Source organism: Aethina tumida, chromosome 1, assembly GCF_024364675.1.
Source record: "Aethina tumida isolate Nest 87 chromosome 1, icAetTumi1.1, whole genome shotgun sequence".
In the NCBI taxonomy this organism is placed as follows: Eukaryota; Metazoa; Arthropoda; class Insecta; order Coleoptera; family Nitidulidae; genus Aethina; species Aethina tumida.
This window is the reverse complement of record NC_065435.1, coordinates 6861329-6887555: the sequence shown is the minus strand read 5'-3', so window position 1 is coordinate 6887555 and position 26227 is coordinate 6861329. Positions and strand designations below refer to the sequence as shown.

Sequence of the window (26227 nt, the reverse complement as noted above, 5' to 3'; positions counted from 1 at the left end):
GAGAATGGGTGTAACATAATTTATATTTTCCAACACTGAATACTTTTTTTTGAAGTTTATGTAACCATTAAATGAATCGCTCGTAACTCTATAATTACTTACCCAATTTTAAAAAACAAAATGACTGAACAATAAAAAATAGTTGATGGTACTGGAAAATTTTACATTGTTTACTTCACTGTATTGTTGCATCAGTAAATGAAAAACAAATTTAGTAAGAAAAAAATATATTTTGCAGCATTATATTACAGAAATCTATAAGATAAAATAATACTTAAGGGGAAATTACAAATATTGTTAATTTATCTATTTGATCTATTTATATATCTAAAAATTAACATGACCTAAAATAATTCTATTTAAGCTATTTACATAACATTAAAGCTTATGAACAATCTTTTAACTTCATGATATATATATCTGATATATTTGTCAATGAAATGTAATTCATCGATATGTTTTTAAATTACAGTAGAACAGATTAGCATCCATTTATATAGATAGGATTTGTGGAACAAACATTTATTATGGCCATTTTTTTATAATATGATTGCTTCATAATTTTTTTTTAATGGAAGGATGAACACACGTCATTTTCTATCTACATTTAGAAATATACAAACGACAGTTTGGCTACTCGACGTGAATATCTTACAAAATATTCTAGAAATATAAAACAAAAACAATTCATGTCATTTGTACTACAACTAATCTAAACATTAAACTAGGGGGAATAAATAAACGTTGATTAGACGAAATTAGACGTAATTTTGAAATATGGCACCGACAAAGTTACTCGTTTTATTGATATAAGGTAAAATTTGATTGGTACAAAAAGTATTGTCAGAAATAGTCTTTTAAGTAGAAAACAAATCCGGCTAAACTGATGGTTAGTTATATCAATATAAAGAATATGGTTAGTATGTGTATATAGTCTGGTAAACGAAACCTATAGTCCGGTAAAAAAATTAATATAAGACTAGATATACAGAATATTTGTAAGAATACTTAATACTTCTATTATTGTTTTCATTTCCTTACTCCCAATTTTTGAACGCAACAACTTTCTCACATAAAATAGTCATCTATATACAATAATATACACATAATCTCCTGTTCATTGGAACACCATTTTACATTAATTAATTATTTTTCCTAAACATTTACCGATTACACAAATAGTGTTCCAACAAAAACATTAAGCCTGTATATAGAATCTAAGCTATTTAAATGGAAAAGTTAGGAGTATGATTCAGTCTCACAGGTTTATCATATTGTATATCAATATGCAATGAAGTACATATAATTAATATTATATTTCATTATCATGGCAAAATTGAATTTTGTTCAAGTCATTGTTTGCTAACATGTCTAAAGGATTCCTATTAACTAATACATATTGAATGCAACCCTCAAAGCCTTTGTAATATGAGGATGGTAACCCTGTTGGCAAGGATGAAGTTCCACCTGTAAAAATACCATTGAATTAAATAAAAAATTGTGTTATATAAAACGACAACTAACCTATCCACAATTTGGAGTTGGTTCTAAGCGAAATTGCACCGATCTTGGCGATTCCTTTTGTCGGAGGTCCACCGTCGACTGAAATGAATCCAACCCTTTTCCGCCTCCTGACTTGGACCGTGTGCCACTGTCCATCATCAATTCTAGTCTTGGACCTGGAAGAGGAATTGTTTAGTGTGTCCACTTAGGGGATTTTAATAGATGTTACCTTATGAACCAAAACTTGTCCTGCTTTCCGAGATTGTAGCTCAACTCCGGGAAACCATCAACAATGGATATTGAGAAGTAGTCCTCCAAAACGTTGCGGTTCTTGGCCCTCCACAGGATCAGACCGTTTGATGCGAACGTCTTCACCTTGACTTCGTACCTGTTGCCCCTTTCTGGACGCTTCCTGCAAGGCAAAACAAATTTAAGTCTCCACTAGTTGGTTGGGGACGTCAAGTTTCGTCTTACGAATCGATGTCGTTTTCTATGTCGTCAAAATCGTCGATTTCTGAGTCAGTATCGTAAGTTTCATTGTTAGTAATTTCCTCTTCGTCTAAAGCGTCGACGTCATCTTCAGTGTTAGTATAATCATCATCAGTGCTATTGACGCTGTTGTTAGTAACGTTAATAAAGTGGTTAGTGGGTTAGATTTTATCAGGTTAAAATTTTAATTACCTCCTGTATCCTCGATTTTTATACTGCAGATAAGTAGATCCAGTGAATTTGATGGCGACAGTATCTTCTTGCTCTGAAACATTCAATTTAACTTAATAACAAAATTGAATTCGTAAATCTCCATTCTATTATCTCTGTATAATTATTTACTGACTTTTAACATTTTAAAATTTCAAGATTTAATCCCTGTTTTAACATCAAAGCGTCCCTAATTAAGTTTAATTGTGAAACTCTCAAAACCCGGATCTAATTAGTTCAATATGATATCGAAAACCTATTATAATTTAATAAAGAAACCTTCAAGTCAGTCATGTTTAATTATAATCACAGAAATTGATAGTGCAAATTCATCAAACTTTTCACCACGCAACTTTCATTAATGCCAATCCCCAATCCATAATCAAGATTAAACGAAATTTCTTCCTTAACGAGCCACGGTAAATATGCGCTTAAGATTTTCACTTATATTTTATAACCTTGTGACGGAAAATTCATGCAGCACTTTAAAGTATTTGTCGACTAGTCAATTTAAGCTTTCAGGCTGCGATGTAATTTAACGGATTGGTGCACTATATTGTTTTTCTTTTATTTATATCAATTAATTTGTGTTTTAGATACACATCCTTTTTTAATGTTAGGTACTGAAAAGAGTAATTTATGTTCTTTGAATAAATTTTTTATATGCTTTACTGTATTATGTGAAAGCTCTTTAAATTTTTTTGTCTACATCGTATTTAAAATAGTTTTTGGGGTTAAAATTAAGTATTCAAGTGCTATAATTCGTGCAAATTTACTTTGTGAGTTTAAAAATCAACTTAGAGTAATAGAAGTGTCATGTTACTTCCTCAATGTCTTTGGTGAAGAGATGTTAAGTGATGAAGTTCCATTGTTATTGTTTTAAAATGTAAATGAAAAGATGAACAACGCCATAGCAATAGCAAAAAATTTAAAATTAAACATTTCGTAAGATTTGACACTCTTTAGACGTACAGTGGTGGTCATTATTATAGCAACTTTTTAAAATGTTAGATATTTTATTTTTTTATTTAATGTGAACTGTTAAACTAATATCAATTTACCATTGTTGTTTTATGTAGTATTATAAAAACTTCTATTTTTTTATTCTATAAAATGTTCCATATATTTTTCTGGACATAAATATGGAAACTTTAATTTTGAAAGAGATTTTTAATGATTAAATCTATGTTATTTAATTTAACATTAACAAGTCTATATTCTTCCAAACTTCTTGAATTGATATGATGAGTTCATTTAAAATTGTAAAATTTTTTAATGTTATAATTAATGGGTTAATGTCTGGAGATTGGGACGGCCAGGATAAAATGTCAATGCTTTGATCTTTTAAGTAATCTGTCACAATTTTCTATTTGTGTTTGGAATTGTTTTCATGTTAAAACACATTTATTAAGAGCATCATTTCTTCAATATATGGAAGCAAATTGTTGTTTAATATATCCCTGTACAAAAATCAGTCTAAGGGGGTATACGCCAGAAGAACTGAAGCATATCCATAACATATTTAAATGGCCACCATGTTTCACTGCGAATATCAGAAACTTTTTGTGTAGTTTTGTTCCTGTAGGATGTTTATCATAAGTAGTATCATCGTTTATCTATAAATTAAATTTAGATTTTTCACTAAAAACTACTAGTTCCCTCTGTTCTGTGGTCCAATGAGCAATCAAAGACCATAAAGTAAAAAGTTGCTTTAATTTTGTCTCTTGAAATATAAAAAAGTAGGCAATTTTTTAAAGAATAAAATTAGGTTGCATAGTTGATACAATAATAATAAAAAAACAATTAACAAAAGTATAGCTCATTTTATATACATTTATATTTTAATTAGTTCCTATACTTATGGCCACCACTGTAAGTATTAGTCTGATTTGGTTGGCCATTCAAATGTATTTACGTTTTGTGGCCTTATTTAACAATTGATTTACTTAAAAAAATGAGTAATTGTAGAATGAATACAGTGTAATTATTTTAAATAAAATAGATTATTTTATTAAATAGTAAACTTACGTAATTCACAGTATTTTCCCTTGAAATTCGACAGACATTTACACCTGAAATCGCTGAGTTCCGGCACACAAATTCCGTTGTTCATGCAGGGATTCTTGGAGACGGGACACGGCAAACCATCATACACCCCCACATTATGGCTACAACTACCGTTTGATTTTTTCGTTGAACAATGATTAAACGTGCTAGAAATGGGCATCTGAATTCCGTTGATCAAAACCTTCTGTACGGCACCCCTGAAACCTTTCGACGCTCCGGAAAGTCGGTGCAGCTGATTCCAAGAGCTGAAAAATTGATTATTGTAGAGTTGTAGGCGGAAGCTAATTGTACGGTGGAAAATTGCTTCAATTTTCCCTGAGCAATTAGCCTGCGAATGTGTTTATTATATTTACGCTAATGATCCGATGTAGAATGGCGAATCAAGATTAAGTTCTGTTAGCGGTTTACCGGAATAACCGCGAACTATGCTAGAATTATCCAATTGTAAAATTCCTTCCCTCCCGTCTCGAGATATACGAGCCCAGTGCCATTTTCCAATAGTAACTTGTTCTTTGCTCCTGAAAACAGCGTAAAATATGCACAATATTTCCACGTCCCAAAATCCATGCACGATAAAAATTGCAATAGAAAATAATGCTCACGTTAAATTTGCAATGCCGCTGCCAAGGTTGAATCTAAATTGTAGGTGGCCACGAGCTAAATTCAACGAAATGAAATCGCCCCGTCCGTTTTTCAGTTGACCGTTGTACAGAATTAGGCCATTAGCTGCTTTAGGCATGAAGAAAATTTCAATTGAAAATGTCTTCTTAATACCTTCCAATCGTGGAAACTGAATAAAACTGGATCCGTTGAATTCAGGAGTAAGTATTTTTATGTCCTTATCCCCTGATTCGCCTGTAACACAACAAAAGTCATTTTAACTAAATTTCATTTTACTTTTACTATGTAATTTAATCTTTTATTCCGTTTTTATACACTGTGTCACGCGACTATTCGCTACTACTGTTCCGCTAACATAAACGTAAAACTTTCTTGTTTGCGGACTACGAAATGTCTTAATAAAATCTCATCGGAAAAAATATTTATAAATAGGACTTCGAGTGGTTTCGTGTTCGACAATCACGAGGGTTTATATTTAATATTAATTTAGTCCAAAAACAACACATTGTTTAACATTTTGTATTAATACTTGTGACTGATTGATATTTACACAACATTTTAATTGAGTGAAGAGCTATTTGCATATTTTAATAGAAAATGTTAGAGTATAAAATGAAGCTTTATACTCAACGAGCTAAAATAGTGTTAATTGATTCCATTATTTTACTATGTTTACTTTTAGAATCAATATACTTGAATATTTATTAGTTATAAATACTCCTACGTGATATCTTGTATATTTTAAACAAAAGAAAATATTATTTTTACATTATGCCAAAGCCTGCTTTATTACAAAGAGGTTAAATCTGACTAAAAAGCTTTCCGTAACTAATACTCTAAAATAACTAAGTTTGGCCACATTTCTTAATGTTTAATTAATACAAATTTTAAATTATTTCAATAATTTGTGGTTTGTAATGTTCACAGACTTAAAATAATGCTAATTGACTCCATTATTTTGCCCCATTTGATAAACACGTAAATTGATTTTAAAACCAGTTATAAATACACCTACATGAAAACTTGAGGCATTAAACACGATGATTTTTTTTATTACATTACATAAAAGCTTGGTTTATTACAAGGGGGTTGAATATAATGTAAAGAATAAAAAAGCTTTTTTCACTGAATAAAATTAAAATAAATGTGTAAGAACTTTTAATTATGAAAATATTTTGTATTTTTTGTATCATTACAAATTTTGCTTGCAGCTAGAAAAATGTTTTCTAAATATTTTCTTAAGAAACTTTATCAACAATGGCTTAGTTTAGTCAGTTTCAGTACTTTTAAACAAAGCAACCACTGTGATAGTTTATGTAATTGCTTGAGGTGGACTTAATTGTTTTGTATGTTCTCAATCAATTACAATAATGAGTGGTTAACCAAATAAAACGAAGTTACAAACTGGGGCTTAAAATTGGGGCACAATTTCAATAGGTACGAGGTCAGAACATATTTTTGTTTAATTTACTGTTTCAGATGTTATTTCTGTTGTATTTGAATTTACCCAATTTTTTTGTCAAAAAATACTTTTTTTTTTGATTTTAGATGAATAAGAAAATGTTGGGTGTAATATGAAACTTTTTACTGTTTTACTGGAACCAATATTTGTTATAACTACAGTTATACACAGTATATACAGTATAGTTATAAAATATTAAGGGGGTTGAATATAATGTAAAGAATAAAAAAGCTTTTTTCACTGAATAAAATTAAAATAAATGTGTAAGAACTTTTAATTATGAAAATATTTTGTATTTTTTGTATCATTACAAATTTTGCTTGCAGCTAGAAAAATGTTTTCTAAATATTTTCTTAAGAAACTTTATCAACAATGTCTTAGTTTAGTCAGTTTCAGAAGGGACAAAACAACAAATGTGCTAGTTCATTTAATTATTTCATATGGACTCGAATGTTTTGTATCTTCTGAGTCAATTAAAATAATGAATGTTTATCCAAACAAGTTAGACCACAATTTCAGTAGGTTTCAGGCCAGATAATATGTCTGTTTCATTTGAATTTACGCTGAGAACAAGAATTTTTGAAATTTTTAATAGAAAATGTTAAGTATTATATGAAACTTTATGTTGAAAGGATAAAATAATGTAACTAAAACCATTATTTAATTATGATTGCTCTTAAAATCAATATACGTGTTAACATTTATCAGTTATAAGTATACAGACGTAGACAGTATGTTTTAAATTATTACAAGAAGGTTGAGTGTAACGCCAAACAGTTAAAAAACTTCTTTCACTGAATAAAATTAAAAAAGTGTGTGAAAACTTTTAATTACCAAAACATTTTATTAGACAAAATTTTGTATCACATTTCAGGATGTTATTCATTAATGGTTTTTAGGAAAATTTACAAATTTTGCTTACAACAACTTATTTTCATTTTGTACAATAATTGAGCAATTTTTACTTTTTTTTTAAAACCAATTACTAAGTCTTTGAAAATATTACAACATAACTTAGTTGTTGTAGTTTCAGTACTCTTAAACAAAACAACAAATGTATACTAGTTTCTGTAATTAATTGATGTATTGTATCCTGTGAGTTAATTAAAATAATTAATGTTTATCCAAACAAAACGAAGTTATGAATTGGTGCTTCAAGTTACACCACAATTTCAGCGAGTTTCATGCCAGATAATATGTCTGTTGCGTCTGAATTTACACAACTTTTTGGTTGAGAACAAAATTTTTTACATTTTTAATATAAAATGTTGAGTGCAACATGAAACTTTAGATGGAAACGGATAAAATAATGTAACTGAAACCATTATTTTATTATATTTACTTTTAAAATCAATACATGTGTTAATATTTATAAGTCGTAAATACACACAACACGTAAACAGTATATTTTAATCACAAGAAAATTATTTTTAAATTATGTGAAGCTTGGTTTATTACAAAAAGGGTGAATATGATGTCTAACAGTAAAAAAGCTTTTTTCACTGAATAAAATTCAGTGTGTGAAAACTTTTAATTACCAGAACATTTTATTACTTAAAATTTTGTATCACATTTCAGGATGTCGTTATTTTTTAATGAAGTTCTTGGCAAAATTTAATTGTTTGAAATTTTCTCAACAAACTTCTAATTTTCAGTTTATACAATTATTGAACAATCTTTTTTAAATATATTTCTGAGAATGTTGTTCAACTATTTAATTAGTCTATGAAAATATTTTAACATAACTTAGTTCTTAGTTAGTTTCAGTACTGTAATTACTTGAATGTTTTATAACATATCAGTCAATTAAAATAATGAATGTTTATTAGTGCTTCAAGTTACACCACAATTTCAGGCCAGATAATATTTCTATTGTATTTAAATTTGCATTTTTATTGTAAGGGACAAAATAATGTAATTTTTTAGCTTTTAAAATCAATGTGTGTGTTAATATTTATATATTTTATTACACACACGTGAAGAGTGTATTTTAATCACCACAAAATTACGTAAAAGCTTCGTTTATTACCAGAATGTTGAGTATAATGTTGAGCAGTAAAAAAATACTAATATTAATAATATTTATTAATTTTTATAATATTAATTAATTTTTATAATATTAAATTTTCTAATTTATCATTTTAAAATTGCTTAAAATGTGTTTGCTCATGTAAAAAATATATAAATTATTTTTGAATAAAATTTAATAATAAGTTTAATTTTTTAATTTATTTTTTACACCACTAACCTGAAAAATTAAAGGGTAAATTTTATTTTGTAATAAAACCTGAACTAAATTTTATATTCAAAATTTTTATAGTTATATTATTTTTTGATTAAGATTGAGAACTTATAACAAAAAATGAAAATAATACTTTTCACATTGATTCAAACTAATTAACTATTTCTATAAAATATTTATTAATTTTTGTAATGTTAATGTTTCCAATTTACAAAAGAAAATAATGAATGTTTATTAGTGCTTCAAGTTACACCACAGTTTTAGGGCAGATAATATTTCTATTGTATTTAAATTTGAACAAGTTTTTGCATTTTGTTGAAAGGGACAAAATAAAGTAATTTTTTAGCTTTTAAAATCAATGTGTGTGTTAATATTTATATATTTTATTACACACACGTGAAGAGTGTATTTTAATCACTACAAAATTACGTGAAAGCTTCGTTTATTACCAGAATGTTGAGTATAATGTTGAGCAGTAAAAAAGCTTTTAGTTAGTTTATATAATTACTTGAGGTAGACTTAATTGTTTTGTATGTACTCGATCAATTACAACAAATAACGTACAAAGTTAGAAACTAGTGTTTAACAACAAACTACAATTTCATTAGGTCATAGGTCAGATAATATATTAGTTCTATTTTAGGATGTCATTTAAAAATAAAGGGTAATTCCGTAACAATCAATTAATTAATCAGGAATGTTAAGTAAGGTAAAACAAAAATAACCATCCAGTGTTTTAAACAGGCCACAATCCCAATGGTTTCTAGGCTTGGCATTGTTTTACACTTCACATAAAAAAGAGGGAACTCGACGCTATAAGAGCTACTTCACTTTGTATGAGGTTTTAAGATTTCGTTGTCATTCTTTTCCCCTTTATGTGGTGGCTTGTTGGTGTTTGTCATTACGTCCTATCAGATAACACCGAGGCAAAGATAATTCCGTTGAATTCATGTTAAGACAACTCGCTCGCAAGTGAACGAGATAACTTAAGTTATTTATTAAGATGGTAAGACGATGATTAAGGAGCACTCACCTATCTCGCAACGGTCCCCGGATCTCGTCAACGGACAATCGCAGTAATACGAATCCTGATTGACGACGCGGCAAGTGGCGCCGAATTGACACGGACTGGATGAACAGGGGTCGTTGGGTTTTTCGCAAAACTCGCCGTTGTAATGTGCGTTGCACTCGCAACGATATAACTCATCAACCGCCAGACATTTTCCATTATTCAGGCACGGCGATATGCTACAGGCGTGTTCGTTACAATCGTGGATTCCTTTTGTTTTTAACACCCAATCGTGTCTGCTCATATGCAGTTCGATTTCTTGTCGGCCTATTTTCAATTTTTTTATGCAACCCTTGAAGCCCTTGTTCGTACCGATGTTGTCGTATACCCTGAAAGTGCAACCAATTATTTTCTGATACGCGATTAACGTCCAAATCGACGCTGTCACGCGCTGAATACATCATTTTAACAACCTTTGCTTGACTGTTTTTATTGTTTATTTTTCCTGTTACCATTTTGCTCAATTTCTCTTTTGTGCAGCAATCACAGATTTGTTGGGGTCGTCTTTAATTTTTAAATTGACAATATAATTGTTAATAATAAATTCAAATTATTATAATTAAATTTTAATATTACAAATTGATGCTTTAAAATAATTATATAATATTATAAAGTTGAAGTAATTTTCGTATTAAAATCAAGTTTAGATGTTGAAGAAATTTAGTTTTATAAATGTTAAATTTAATTTATAACATAGAAAACTTTTCACAATGAACTGGAATAATTATTTATATAAAATATTTAATTAAATTTAATTTTTTAATTTATTTTTTATAATGCTAAACTGAAGAATTAAAGGGTAATTTTTTTATGTAATAAAACTTCAACTAAATTTTATATTAAGAATTTTTTAGTAATAATATTATTTTTCTGATTGAGATTAATAAAAATACTTTTATCACTGTTAAATTTAATTTATAACATAGAAAAAAAAAATAATAAATAAATAATTTATTTTTTACACTACAAAACTGAAGAATTAAAGGGTAAATTTTATTTTGTAATAAAACCTGAACTAAATTTCATAATCAAAATTTTTATAGTAATATTATTTTTTGATTGTAATATAAAATAAAAATAATACTTTTCTCACTGAGTTGGAATAATGAATTATTTGTATAAAATATTTATTAATGTTTATAATTTTAATGTTTCCAATTTACAAAAGAAAATGTCGTTTTAAAATTATTCGCCCATTTAAAAAGTATAAAAATATTTACATAAATATGTTTGAATATATTTTAAAAATAAAGTATTAAAATTTGTATTCGTAAATTTCTCGTTCAAATATTAAAAGAATTTAGCTTTATATTTTTTAAATTTAATTTATTATTTAGAATAAAAAAATACCTTTCATAATAAACTTGGATATTTAATTATTTCTGTAAAATAAAATTTATCATTTTTTTATAATTTTAGTTTCCAATTTATTAAAGAAAATATTATATAGTTATTTTTTAATATTGTATATTCTTATAATAAATTTAATTTTTTACATTTATTTTTAATATTACAAATGGAAGCTTTAAAAGAGAATTTTATTATGTTATAAAACTTGAAGTAAATTACGTATTCAAATTTCTGATAGCAATAACATTATTTTTCTCGCTTAGATATTAAAAGAATTTAGTTTTATGATTGTTGCATTTAATTTATGACATAGAATAAAAAAATAATATTTTTCACAGTGAACTGGAATAATTAATTGTTTCTACGCCATAAAATATTCATTAATTTTTATAATTTTAAAGTTTCCAAGAAAATATGACTTTAAAATTAATTAAAATTGGGTTCATTTAAAAAATAAATAAATATTACATTATTATTTATTATTTTAATTCGTTTTTTATATTACATGAAACGTTTAATATTATAAAACTTATTATTATTTTTCTGTTTAGATTTTAAAAGTTTAGTTTTATAATTGAATAATTTAATTCAATTTTAATATTTTTCACAATGACTAATCGGAATAAATAATTATTTATTTCTACAAAATAAAATATTATATTATGTTTATTAATTTCTATAACGTGAAGGTTTCCAATTTATAAATGAAAGTATCGTTTTAAAATTAATTTAAATGTTTAATTAATTGTACATTTAAAAATATACATAATTTACATAATATTACATTTTAGGGTTTCCAATTTATAAAAGGAAATATTTTAAAATTAACTAAATTATTTAATTATATACATATTTATATATGTAAAAATCATTTTGGAAAATTATAGTTCTTTGGTATTTATGTAATTAAAATGAATAATTTTAATAATTAACACAAAATACTAATAAATATTTTAAATAGATGTGTAAATTAATGAAATATTAATGATAATTTGAGTTAATTGAAACCAATTACAATTAAATTTATATTTAATATATACGTACTATAAATTTATTAATAAACCGTTTTCATATAATTCAGAAAATGTTTTTCCGTTAATTAATACTGTTGTTGGATTATAAGATTTGTATTTAAGGTTTCAAAAGAAATATAAATATGTTTATACGTAAATTACTTTAAAATTTAATTTACGAGAAAACTAATTATGTAGGCAGAAGTAATATCTAATAAAATTTAATTAAAAAATAAAGCTTTAAAATAAACTAAAACGTAAGTTAATTTTAATTCAAAGAAGTTCAAAAGCACAATTAACATAATATTTTAGTGGAAAATCTTTATTGAGGGAATAAAATAATTTCTGCTTTTATATGCTTGAACATATTGATTACAAACATTTAAAATAAAATGGGTGAATTCTAAAAACAGACAAATTAATTTTAAAGTGTACATTATATTATTAAATTAATTTTCAAATGCATGTGCATGTTTCACGTATAAAATAATAAATATGTTAAGTTATAAATTTTAAATCAAAATTTGTACTGGTGGTTTAATGTATAATAATTTCAACCGGCGAATGTTTATTTAAATAAATTGTTAATTATCATATTAAATATTGTTTTAACGGTAATATGAAAGTAAATGTTAAATTAACAATATGTTATATTCGTAAATAATTAGAAAAAAGTTTATTTTGAACAACTTTTTAAGCTCAGTTAAATTATTATCTTGTAAAATAATATTTTAAATCACAATTTTAATACGTGTTTTTAATAAATTCACACGATGAATATTTATTCGAATAAATTACTGCCTCATCCTCCATACAAAACATTTTAAAAACGAACGTTATTTAAAAATTAACAAAAATCCGTACGTAAAAAAATTTAATGTGCTGTTAAATTCCGACGTGCGTCGTTTATTTAAAATAAATTTATATTAAAATTAAATTTCACATAAAATTGGCAAATATTTTTGATGAATGTCACAGCTTTCCGCTCGCCGATTTTTTAATAAGGGAGTAAATACGAAAAGGGGAATTAATTTATGTATGCTGTGCTACATTAAAAATGAATTGCGCCTTTAGGCCTTATTCATTTTCAATTTTCGCCCGGCCCTCTCTTTGTCACAAAATTTCTGTTTACCCACCCAATTTTCCGTTGCGTTTAATGAAAAGATTGATTTTTGATATGTTTTCCGACGCCCGGTGTGAACGGCACTACATCCGGAAATGCGGTTGTAAAAATTATGTTGTTTTTCTTTTGGCGTCGACGATACATTATGTAAAATGGTTTGGAACGGGCTATGTATGCACGTATGACGACTGTATGCTCAGCTATGAACTATAAAATTCTATTTACGACTTTATAGTTGGAAATTATTATTACATCTGTTACCTAATTTAAAATGCCCGCCTCAAATGGATACTGGGAAAAAGAAAAAGACGAATGTGAAAGGTTAAATTATTGTAGAGTGCATTGGATAGTAAATCCTCCCAAAATCGATTATGTATCGTGTAAAATTGTTATATTGATAAAATATTGCCGCCACGTATGATATAATAATAATAATGGACGTTTTATCATACGATATTTTTATCTTTGATGATGAACGTTACTATTATTTTGAGCAAAATGGAAACACTAAGGGAATATACAGTAATTTACTTACCTTAAAAGTGCTTTCGAGTGTTAAATTCGCTGCAATTTATATAATTTGCACAGCTTTCAACAAACATATTATTAAAATGATGTATTCGTTGCGATAGTAAACAACTTTCCCATTTTAGTATATCAAAGACGTAAACTGCTAAATAATTAACACTGAAATAGCTTCACAAATATTACTAGTTTACATAAATTAGCCTCCGTTTTTGAAATTTGGTCAAAATTGCATTTTGTTTAATACTATTTTAGTCCAATTTTATATATTGAAAATACATTTTAATGAACAAGATCAGAATTTATGAATGAAAGTTTCTAATTTAACTTTTATCGTGGGAAGTAGGGTTATGTTAAATCACCTCCTTATAAATCTTAACCTAAAAAAAGAAGAATTTTTTACATGTAGCTCTACATTTTATTATTTTATTATCGTTTTATAAAAACTGCCCTGTTAAAATATTAAAGAAAGTTTCTTCAAAGACGAAAGTTGATGCATAAAATTGACGAATTTATGAAGGAGTTAAAGAAGAAGGAGTTTTTATAAACAAGAGAGTCTTATTTGGATACTTTTCTTCCTAATTTAGGAGCTGAAAATGATGAACAAGATGAACGCCATCACGAATTTGAGCAGGAATTAAAGGAAATTGAATCGCCATCTTGATTGTCATTTAAGGCTGTTATTCATGTTTTTTTTATAAATAAGAGAGTCATATTTAGATTATATTCTTCCTAATTCAGAAGCTGAAAATGATGAACAAGTTGAATATAGTTCCCTATTTGTGAAGGATTAAAGGAAATTGATGCCCCATCTTGATTGTCATTTAAGGCTGTTATTCATGGTTTTTCATAAAAACAAGAGAGTCTTATTTAAATTATTTTTTACCTAATTCAGAAGCTGAAAATGATGAACAACATGAACACCGTCACGAATTTGTGCAGGAATTAAAGGAAATTGAATCGCCATCTTGATTGTCATTTAAGGCTGTTGTTCATGTTTTTTTATAAACAAGATAGTCATATTTAGATTATATTATTCCTAATTTAGAAGCTGAAAATGATGAACAAGTTGAATATAGTTCCCAATTTGTGCAGGATTAAAGGAAATTGATGCCCCATCTTGATTGTCATTTAAGGCTGTTATTCATGGTTTTTCATAAAAACAAGAGAGTCTTATTTAAATTATTTTTTACCTAATTCAGAAGCTGAAAATGATGAACAACATGAACGCCGTCACGAATTTGTGCAGGAATTAAAGGAAATTGAATCGCCATCTTGATTGTCATTTAAGGCTGTTGTTCATGTTTTTTTATAAACAAGATAGTCATATTTAGATTATATTATTCCTAATTTAGAAGCTGAAAATGATGAACAAGTTGAATATAGTTCCCAATTTGTGCAGGATTAAAGGAAATTGATGCCCCATCTTGATTGTCATTTAAGGCTGTTTTTCATGGTTTTTCTTTATAAAAAAGAGAGTCGTATTTAGATAATTTTGCTCCTACTTTAGAAGCTAAAAATGATGAAAAAGATGAATACAGTGACGAATTTGTGCAGGAATTAAAGGCAATTGATGCGCCATCTTGGTTGTGATTTAAGGCTATTTGCTATTTAGTTATTTTTTAAAAACAAGAGAATCCCAGAGATCATTTTCCTCCTAATTTAGAAACCGAGATGAACATGGTGACCAAAATTTAATTAATATGGAAATAAGACACCAGGATGATTGGAAAGAGGGCACCCTAGATGATAATTGCAGGACAGTTATATGAGAAACTCTTTTTTCAGTACAAGAAATGAATATTGAAGTTTGTGGATATTTTAAAAATGGAGGCTAACTTAAAAAAGCCCTTAAAACGTTTTAAAAAATTTGTAAACTGGTGCATTTTGTGAGCTCAATTCTCAAGAATTAGTTCGAGCATCGAGTGTTTTTACTTTGTTTTTTAAATGGGAAGTTTTAATTAAACGAAAAGAGAAACGTACCGAGTATGATTGGTCGGAATGTATCCAATGTATGTGTCCTCTAATAAGTCGAGGGCTTTTAAGGAGCCAATGGCTTGTCCTGCTACTTCTTCCCCGTCGTCTAGTTTCAGAACTCCGTCTTTATGATATCGCTTTAAAATAACTCGGTGAAAATTACCAAGTTGTATTTTATCTAAAGATCTTATGACAACCGGTCCATTCCCCAAGTTATATTTAAATTCAACAAACCCATTTATTAAAGCCAGAGATATAAAGTCTCCGAGACCATCAAATTTTTGTTGATTATACAATATTATTCCGTCGTAAGTGTGCGATTTAAATTCAACTTCTATACTCAGTTTGTGATAGGCTTTCAGGGGTTTTAGTCTCGCGTAAGACCTGCCATGAAATGCGGGGACTTCGTATTGTTTTCTGATAATTTCCGACTCGCACAATGTTCCGGTGTAATTTACATTACAAACACATGTAAAAGTTGCACCGGGCAGGTCAATGCATGTACTAAAGTGGTGACATGGGGATGATACACATGCTCGATACTCGTCCACAGTTAAGGGGTTTGCTAAAATTTATTTATCACCTTTTAGTTTTCAATCAACAACAATATTTAATTAATTTCACATCAAATTTTTAAGCAATTTTAAATTATGCCAATTTATTAGGTACCTGAAAAAGTAATTTGTTTTTTTTTATATTATATTTTGAAGCTGGTAAGTCTGGTGGAGCAGTATTTAAAGGACGTCTTAACCTGAGAAAGCTTTTAGAGTCTCGAAAGAAGCTTCAAAATATTAAATGGGGACCATATGGTCCAAATATTTCACTATGTGTCCATTAATTATTTTTCTCAATAAAACTCTGAAGAGAAAGTCAAAACAGGGCTCCAAAAATCCAGAATATAGCATACAATTAAATGTTAAAAACTTAAATTACTTCTTCTGATACCCAATATATGATTAGAAGACGTTGATATTGATACATTTTCATCATGTTAGTTTTGTTGTTTTAATTAAGAATTTTTATCCCAAAACCATAAAAATATGTATAAAATTATTAGTAAAATAATAAAAAACATGTCAACCAAAAATACACAAAGAGACATATTTTATTCCTGTGCTAACTGATTTAAACTTGTCCGTGTAGCACACGACAAAAATAAAAGCAACATTTCATGCTCCATTATGTATTGAACCACCCCATGAAATAAAAATGTTTCAATACCAACCACATAAATAAATAAGACTGCCACCCCGAGTTGACTTAGAGTTGTCACACTGAGATTATTTATGTGATCGAGATATGAAATATCTGTTTGTAAACCTACCTATGCATTCTTGTCTATCGGATGATTCTGAATGATCAGGAAGACATGTACATGCCCCTTTAACACAGTGACTGTTCAATATAACACAGTCTGTATTATCAGAACATAAATCTCCTAAAAGGGCTGTTACTACTCTAACTGTCGCTGGGGTTGGACGATACGCCGAAGCGAAATTACCTAATTGTACATACAAACAGAGTAAGTTTCGTTGGAAATTTGGTCAGTTCATTTTTTTTACAAATTAGGACATTGTATGTATTTAATTTAACAAGGTGTCCCTAAAAGTCTGTTTTATATATTCAGTGAAAGGTTAAAAAGGTTGAAACAATTATCCTTGTTCCAGATATTTTTAGATCAATACATGATATAAAATATACTAAATTTTAGTTCTCGTCGGTTTTATAAATCTATTAAAAATTTAAAAATATAAGAATTGAAAATATTAGAATTGAAGATGTGTTCTTAATTTTTTAAAGTTTGTGATTATAAATTCACATCATTTTATTAATTGGTTATTTATATTACTATTGTTATCATAATTAGTAAAAATACTCAAAACTTAATCCAAAAACTATAATTCAAATTTATTTTATTTGTAATTTATTATTCATTAAAAATTAAAAATATCTGGAAAAAATTAAATTAAATTTTTATTTTATAAAATATCAAATAAAAAATAATGTTATTTTAAATTCTGTTATTGAAATTTATGATTCAGTAAAAAAATCAGATCAAATTAAAGTAATAATTAAAAAAAATGGTCAAATAATCGTACAGAATAAAAACCAAAAATTGAAATTTAAAATTAAACAAATAGTAAAATTATTATAAAAACATTTAATTAACAATAAGTACGTTATATTTTTTGTAAATATAATTATTATTACTAAAACATTAAAATGTTAAATAAAGTGTTATTGTTAATTTAAATTTTAAAAAAGAAATTTAAAATTCAGTAAAAGTTAAAATTAAATAATTTAAATAAAATAATGTTTTATGTGTAATAATTAGTAAAAAATTAAAATGTAAAATGAAATATAAATTTTTATTTCATGAAATTTAAATTATGAAATCAAATTAATGTTATTCTAAATTTAAAATTGAAATTTGTAATTCCATAAATTATAACAAATCAGAAAAAAGTTTAAAATAAAGTAATTTTTGGTAATTATAATTATTATTAATAAAAACTAATAATACAAAATAAAAAAACAAAAAATAATATTAAATAATAATAAAATTGGGATAAAAATATTCAACTATAAAATATTTAAATATTATTTGAAATTTGAAAAATATTATTAAATATATTATTTAATTCTTAAAAATTGAAATTTAAAATTCAGTAGAAATGATAATTAAAAATATTTAGATTAAAATTAAATTAAATAATTAATTAAATTGAAGTAATGTTTTGCATTTTAATTTTAATTATCAAAAAATTGAAATGTCAAATGAAATATAAATTTTCATATTATAAAATATTAAATAAAAGTTTGGAAATAATATTATTCAAAATTCAGTAAAAATAAAAATTCAATTATTATAATAAATATTTTTGTTGTGAAACTATAATTAGCAAAAAAATAAAATACTAAGTTAGAATATAAATAAATATATGAAATTTGAAATAATATAAAATTTAACAATTGAAAAATCAGAAAAATTATTTAATTAAAATTTGAAATAAAAGTGTGACAAGGTAAACTAAACTAATTTATAAATATTAGTATTCTACCATAAATATTAACAAAAGCATATTACGAACTTTAAATTAACTAATTAAAACTAAAGCGTTGAATGTAATTAGCATATATTTTAATTAATAAAACCAGAGAACCTTTTAAATAGTAAATATAAATTTTATACTTAAAATCGTTTTGGTCCATTAAACTAGAAATGTGAAATATTATAATTGCTAAAAACCCAAGTTGTAGTTAATGGATGGACATTAATTATGGGTTTTTAAATTATTAAGCAGGACTGAATGTGATGGAATATTGTCCCTTTAGGGACACCCTGTATAAAATTTAGTTATACTTGTATACATACATTGTCGTATAATTTAATTGTGATTAAATATTAAACAAAAAAAAATATTATTTGGTAAAAATGAAACGTTAATGTTGAAAATGTAAATTACTGGATATTGTTTAAATGCACATATTGGATTATTTTCCAATATGTTATAAAATAAACGAAAGAATTTCAATAATTCAATTTTTATTAGTGAGTAATACAAGCTACAACATTATTCAGTCAACATAAAAATAAATTTTTGAAAAAAATCAGAACAATTCAGCTTTCGGATTTTTTTCAGTGTTACCCCATCCAATCAACAGTGCGATTGGACAAGGTATTTACGGGGTTAGTTTATAATATTTAAGTATCAGTCTCACCACGGGTGTTGTATATGACATTTGGGCCAGCATCGGAAACATTTATATCAGAAATGGCTTTGTTATCCGATTCAGCAGGATATGAGACACCATGTATAGGTCGTATGATCGAGCCACTTCTCTCGTAGTAATATCTAGGATCTGGTACAAGCAAGTGCCTTGTTGATTTCGAGAGAGGAGAGTTCGATTCATCTGGCTGAGTGAATTGCAGGGGGGTGTAACGCCGTATTGGCCAATCGGTACTCGGAAACATGTCTTCTATAAAACATACTCTTTTTATTGACACACATTTTATGCTAGCGCTGAAACTAATTGTCTAAGGAAATGTCATCAACTAAACAATGTCCAAACTTGGCCACATCAAAGCTGGCACGTTTTAACGTGACTGAAACGTGCCAGGTTTGATTGAAGCTTTACTAATCGTATGCGAAGCTGATTTGTAACATTAATTGAAGGGGATTAGTCGCACGACCGTTTGTGTTTGGTTAAATATGACATTTCGATATCGTTCTCCAGTTTGTGCTTGAGACTACCTTTACAAGTGCCGAACGCTTGTACGACAATGTCTTTTTGCAACTTGCATGCGACCTGTCGCAGCTCACAAGACGACGAATACGACTGCCCGTCACTTCCGCAAACCACCTGCAAAGCAAACCGTTTAGCTTCAGCCTCAAACTTCCGACGACCGCCCCGAAAAAAATTAAAGGAAACAACGCAAATTCAATCCCCCCGCGACTGGCATGCATAAATGAGACGAATCGAATTTCCCCCGTTTCCCCCAACTTCATCGGGACAATCGACATCGACAGTCGTGTGTTACTTGTGAATCGGTGTCTTCGGGGCATTTTGTGTGGCACTCGCAAATGGCGAAGCCGTTCCTTTCGACGCATGCAGCTCCGAAATAACAAGTCAATTCTTTACACGTCGTAGGGGGCGTAGTGGTTAGATCCGCTGCGGAATATCAGATCATGTGAAATCCGTCTGTCTGACGGAAGGGGGTGTGAAATTCAGAGCTTAACAGGTCCGGAACTCGACTGTACACCTGTGGCCTACTTGCTGCGTAAAACTCACGACCAAAGTTTGTTCTCTTTAATCATCCCTCCGCAACAACAGCAACAACGACAACGCAAAAGAACGACGAGGAAAAATACCACTAAATATATTTCCGTGAGTGTGCGCCGCTCCTCCGGACGAATAAATTAATAAATTTAAGTATTTTTTTCTCCCACCGGTACACCGGGAATGTTTCAAATTGTTAAAATGCCATTAAAAACTACCCGGAATTGAAATATGTGCGCCGGAAATGACTGACCACAATAAAACAGTTAACCAACTTAACATGCTTTTTATTATTTTAACAAATAAATGTACTGCTACAATTCCAAACGTTCGCCCCCATTGTCAAGTTAATACCCGTTTTTCGTAATTAATTTATGGATTCAATTAAAATTGCTGCTAGACAATCAAATGTAGCTGGAATTGAATAATTTTATAATTTAACAATTAATTAACTTTTTCTGTGAATTCATCAAATAAATAAATTAATGAAAAACTTATTTTTATGTGACAAAACAAAATGAAAGAAATGAATTATTATGTTATGTGGATAGGTGGATAGTGACCTAATTAAATGATACAAATAATTATTCCAAATATTTACCCCAATTGTCTAGTTAATGGCAATTTTCGTAATAAATTGATAGATTCAATTAAAATTGTTTGTATACACACAAATGTAATTGCAATTAAATAATTCTGTGAATGATTAACAATTAATTAATTTTTTGTGCTTATTTATAGAAGAATAAATTTATAAAAATAAATAAGTATGAGATTAATTTTTAAAAATTAAAAATGGTGAATTTTTTAATACTGAATGAATTTTATTTAAATTCCAATGAAATTTAGAGGCAACGAAAAAATTTTTTATTTGATGCATAAAATTAATTAAATAAAACAAAATAAAATGCTTTGAAAAATGGATAAGCAAAAAAGCAATTAAATGAAAAATAAATATTTTTAAAATTTCAAAAATTTATCCTCATAAATTTGTAATTTATAAAAGAATAAAATTATTATAAAATTTTCAAATAATTTAAATATGAGATTAATTGAAAAAAATAAAAGGGGTGAATTTTTGAATATTTAATCAATTTTATTTAAATTCCAATGAAATCTAGAAAAAATGAAAAACTTATTTTTATTTGACTTAATAAATCGAAATAAATATATTATATAATATTTTATTGTGGGGGGGAAACTGGTTATGTAGAAAAGCCTATATAAACATTTGTGTGATTATTTGTTTAAGTATTTGTCCATAAAAACAATCCAATTAAATGATACAAATAAATATACTCATAAAATTCGAAATATTTATCCCCATTGTCAAGTTAGTGTCATTTTTTCCAATAAATTGATAGATTTAATTAAAATTATTGCTATACAATCAAATATATCTGTTATTGAATAAACGTATTATTTTATTATTATTTTAGTAACACTTAACTACATTTTGTCCTTATTTATAAAATAATAAAATTATTAAAAATATTCAAACAATTTAAATACGAGATTAATTAAAATAATTTAAAATTTTCAATATTTAGTTAATTTAAATTTCAATGAAATTTAGAGAAAACGAAAAACTTATTTTTATCTGACTTATAAAGTATTAAGTAAAACAGAATAAATAAAATAAAATATTGTGAGGGTAAAACTGAATATGTATAAAAGCATATTTAAACTTTTGAGTGATTATTTATTTAAATATTTTTCCATAAAAACAATCCAATTAAATGATACAAATAAATATAGTTATAAAATTCCAAATATTTATTCCCATTGTCAAGTTAGTGACATGTTTTCCAATAAATTGATAGATTCAATTGAAATTATTGTGTTATTTTATTATCATTTTAGTAACAATTAACTACATTTTTATCCTTTTATTTATAAAAAAATAAAATTATTAAAAAATATTCAAACCATTTAAATATGGAGTTAATTTAAATATTTTAAAAACGGTGATTTTTTTAATATTTAATCATTTTACTTTAAACAACAAAATTTAGGAAGCATTTATTTTTATCTGACTTTTCATATTAACTAAAATATATTGGGAGGGAGAATTTAATATATATATATATATATATATATATATATATAGAAAAGCACATGAACATTTGAGTGATTATTTGTTTGAGTATTTGTCCATAAAAAACAACCCAATTAAATGATACAAATAAATGTATTTATAAAATTACAAATATTTATCCTCTTTGTCAACATAATGACATTTTTCCCAATAAATTGATAGATTCAATTAAAATTGTTGGCATAAAATCAAACGTAACTGAAACTAAATAACTGTATTATTCAGAAACAATTAACTAATTTTGTATATAAAATACTTTAAAAAAAGAATAAAATTATAAAAAAATAGTCATAAAATTAATTAAAGAAATCATTTCGATATTTATTGAATTTTATGTAAATTCCAATGTTAATTAAAGATATAGAAAACATTTTAATTCGACTGATCAAAAATAAATAAAACAAAGTAAAGAAAATAAGATACGCTGTAAAATTGTTTGGGAAAGAAAAGTACATACAAACATTCGAGTGATCATTTGTTTAAGCATTTGTCCATAAAAAATAGTCCAATTAAATGATTGTCTTTTAGGGCACTGTATTATCGTCTTGAAATGTTCCATTCCGAGTATTACTGAACCTTCTGGGAGTTTATTTTTCGGGGTGAATTACACGGAATCCCCCTCATTGATGTATTAGTCCTGCCGTCCTTTTAAAACGTGTTTGTTCTTTGCTCAATCACGATTTTATAAATTAGACAAAACAACGCCATGGAGCACATCCACGTTGATAATTACGTTGAAAACTTATCGAATTACCTTCCTTAATAGTGTTACCGGGGGTTTGTTGGATCCTGTTAAACTCTGGTTTTTTTCTCTAACATATAAATTCCGTTAATACCTGAGACACATCCGTTGGGACCCAATACTTTATTGTGGCTTGTGCAAACCGTGCATTTTTGTCCTTGCACTCCCGGCTTGCAAACACATCTTCCAGTCATTTGTTCGCAATCATCCCTTACTGAACCGAAAGACGAACAGCCACAAGCTAAAAGTATCCAATTTAAATACCTGCCTTCTTTATATCGTTCAGAAAACCGTTGCAGAAGTACAAAAAAAACGTCAATGTTATTCTAATTTACCTTCCACAATGGGGAATTTTATGCGGAAAAATACAATAATTTAACCGTGCAAATAAAAGTGCCTAAATTTTTTCATGTATGTGTGTGTGTATATTATCCTTCTTTTCAACGTTTCCTGAATTATTCCTGTAGTAACGAAGTTAACTCTCATGCAAATTAGGATATATGTCGATATCTACGTCCTACGCTTTGCCAATTTTAAACTGGGATACGTTATACTTTATGAACTCTTAACCGAAATCACAATATGAAAAAAAAAAAAGATAAAACGGAAAATTCATAAGGACAAATTTGCTTCGTCCTCGCAAATTCCCCGGGGACTTGACTGAGAGTTAACCTCCTCGAGTAGCAGCTTCTCCTTACGTATGCATCCCCTGTAGCCGGACGAGATTTTGGGCAGTCCCCAGAATCCGGGTTCGCACCTATCGCACTTGGCGCCGCCGACGCCCGGCCTGCACCTGCACTGTTGCGTTTCCGGATCGCAAACCTCCGAGTACGACCCCAGCTTGTTGCAGCCGCACAACGAGGGGCAACCGGCGTGGTTGGGACCCTGCGCCACGTTCTTGCCGTCGGGGCAACAGCCGTACCAGCTGTCCTCGCAGCTCTTTTGCTCGATGAAGTTGTGATCTACAATGTTTGGTTGGTGAAGATGTGTTTCTGGGGGGTTTGGTGGTTGGGTACCTTTCTTGCAGCAACGCGAGAACTTGTTGGTCTGGTGGCAGTAGCTGCCGGACGGGCAGTCCTGTCTGAAAGGTCCGTTGCCACAGTCCAGTTCTTTGCCTGTTGTCGGGTCTGTTAGGGGTTTTTCACCTTTGCAAGGTTTCACCTCCATGCCTGGTGGAATTAAGGTTTTGTAGACGGTGTGAACTTTGGTTAATGAAGGATTTAGTTTACAAGAGGAACGAGACGTGGCAGATCAGTGTTAATCAAAGGTGGTTTAACATTAAAGTGACGTATTATAGACTAAAACGTAATGGAGGACTAAATCTCTTGCTTTAATTAAAACATAAATCGAAGCTGATGGTGTAGTAATTTTTACTAGGTACTAAAATATGATATATAAACTTAGGATTAATGAACAATATAGAATATCGATAGTCTTTGATGTGGCGGTTACGGGTTTCCAGGATTTAAGTGAATTAGCTAACACAAAACCATGTGCAAAAGGGTCAGAGTTAAGTGAAAATGTTACTTTAATAATTAAACCGGCGCACAGTGCGGTGATACACCGAATGGCGAGACAACGGTTCATTTAATTCGATTACTTTCGATATCAGACGCTTCAAAGGCAATTGAAAGGCCAGGATTAGTGCGTAACATGATTTGGTTGGTTAGGTCCCATCTTTTAATTTTGGGGGGTCCAAAAAATTGAATTAAAATGCAGACCATAATGATAACAAAGTGGGAGGGGTGTTGATTTAGGGTCCCCCAACGTAGACGTTAATAATTTAATAGCCGCACGTACTTAAGTTAATGAAACCCCAAAAAAAGATTGGCCTCCCACATTACCGTCCCATTATCCTAAGTGTGCCCGGTATCAAGACACTGTGCGCACACATCAGACATAATTAATGTATTAATAAAATTAGTACGGTGTTAATGTTCAAACCTTGGCAAAGTTCTAGCGGTCTCAATCGCAATTCCTCTTGCCTTTGACATGCCTCCATCTTCATGGCACACACAGACGGATATATCCTCAAGTCTGATGCACAAACGGGCTTCGAGTTCGAAGTAACCGATGCGGCAGCGCAATCAAATTGACAAGTGCACCGAGGAAAATTATCAGGGCCCAACTCGCAAGTGGCCTCGAAATCGCAACGAATGTCCCTACATGCCTCCCGTTCCGAGTTCACGTTGTCCGGAACTGTGTTCTCCGGGCCCAGGGTATCGAAATCGGTTCCGCTCGGGGCAATGGTTTGCACGGTAAATGTTGGCGATGATGCTTAAAGTGGTTAAGGGATGAGTTTTTGTTAATTTTATTAGTTTGTTATTGGTGATTGGGTTTTGTTCATTGTCCGCACCAGTACGGATGGCCGTTATTCAATTTGAACCGTTGATGGAAGGATGAAGTGAGACGACGTGGCTTTTTTCCGGACACAATTGTGGGATGGAACTGTTGGTAAAATTGTTTAGAATCGCGGCTCCACCTGTTTTTGGCTATAAAATATGGGAAAAACATTTTCTTACATTTTTTTTCAAAATATTCTACTCGTCAGTGCATTAAAAAATATGTTTTGGTCAATTAAAAAAAATTTCTTACAGAAAAATTAATTTTGAGTTAACTTTGAAAAAATGCTGATTTTTGCTGTTGTGTTTAAAATTTTTATTATCAGATTTATACTATATGCCTATTTTTTCAAATATTTCATAAAAAACAACACATTAAAAAAATGTCGATGAACTAATTTTTTAAATTTTTATGAATTTTTAAAAATTACATATATCATAAAAAATAAAAAAATCAATATTATTTCATATATTTAATGTTTTTAATGTTCTATTTTTAAGCGACGTGAAGAGCTTGCCTTAGTCAATTAAAAATAAGATTTGTCCTTTTTCATGAAAAATTTTTTTCAGAAAGTTCATCAAAAACAGAATATTAAAGAAAAGAAATATTAA

General features: G+C 28.2%; 1 protein-coding gene across 1 annotated transcript in view; it reads right to left on the bottom strand.

The window, feature by feature from the left end:
- Window positions 1-235: 235 nt before the first annotated feature.
- LOC109608374 (agrin-like) overlaps window positions 236-26227 on the bottom strand; it is a 327266-nt gene continuing 301274 nt past the window's right edge. The window contains exons 15-32 of the mRNA XM_049962316.1: window positions 25218-25550; window positions 24290-24442; window positions 23972-24235; window positions 23368-23514; window positions 20195-20325; window positions 19908-20016; window positions 19375-19632; window positions 16976-17152; window positions 15658-16216; window positions 9628-9992; window positions 4872-5124; window positions 4623-4787; window positions 4231-4514; window positions 2185-2257; window positions 1978-2118; window positions 1733-1915; window positions 1525-1679; window positions 236-1467 (exon numbers count right to left, since the gene is read on the bottom strand). Coding sequence (XP_049818273.1) covers window positions 1313-1467; window positions 1525-1679; window positions 1733-1915; window positions 1978-2118; window positions 2185-2257; window positions 4231-4514; window positions 4623-4787; window positions 4872-5124; window positions 9628-9992; window positions 15658-16216; window positions 16976-17152; window positions 19375-19632; window positions 19908-20016; window positions 20195-20325; window positions 23368-23514; window positions 23972-24235; window positions 24290-24442; window positions 25218-25550 — 3905 coding nt within the window. The 3' untranslated portion in view covers window positions 236-1312. The remainder of the gene's footprint in view (window positions 1468-1524; window positions 1680-1732; window positions 1916-1977; window positions 2119-2184; window positions 2258-4230; window positions 4515-4622; window positions 4788-4871; window positions 5125-9627; window positions 9993-15657; window positions 16217-16975; window positions 17153-19374; window positions 19633-19907; window positions 20017-20194; window positions 20326-23367; window positions 23515-23971; window positions 24236-24289; window positions 24443-25217; window positions 25551-26227) is intronic.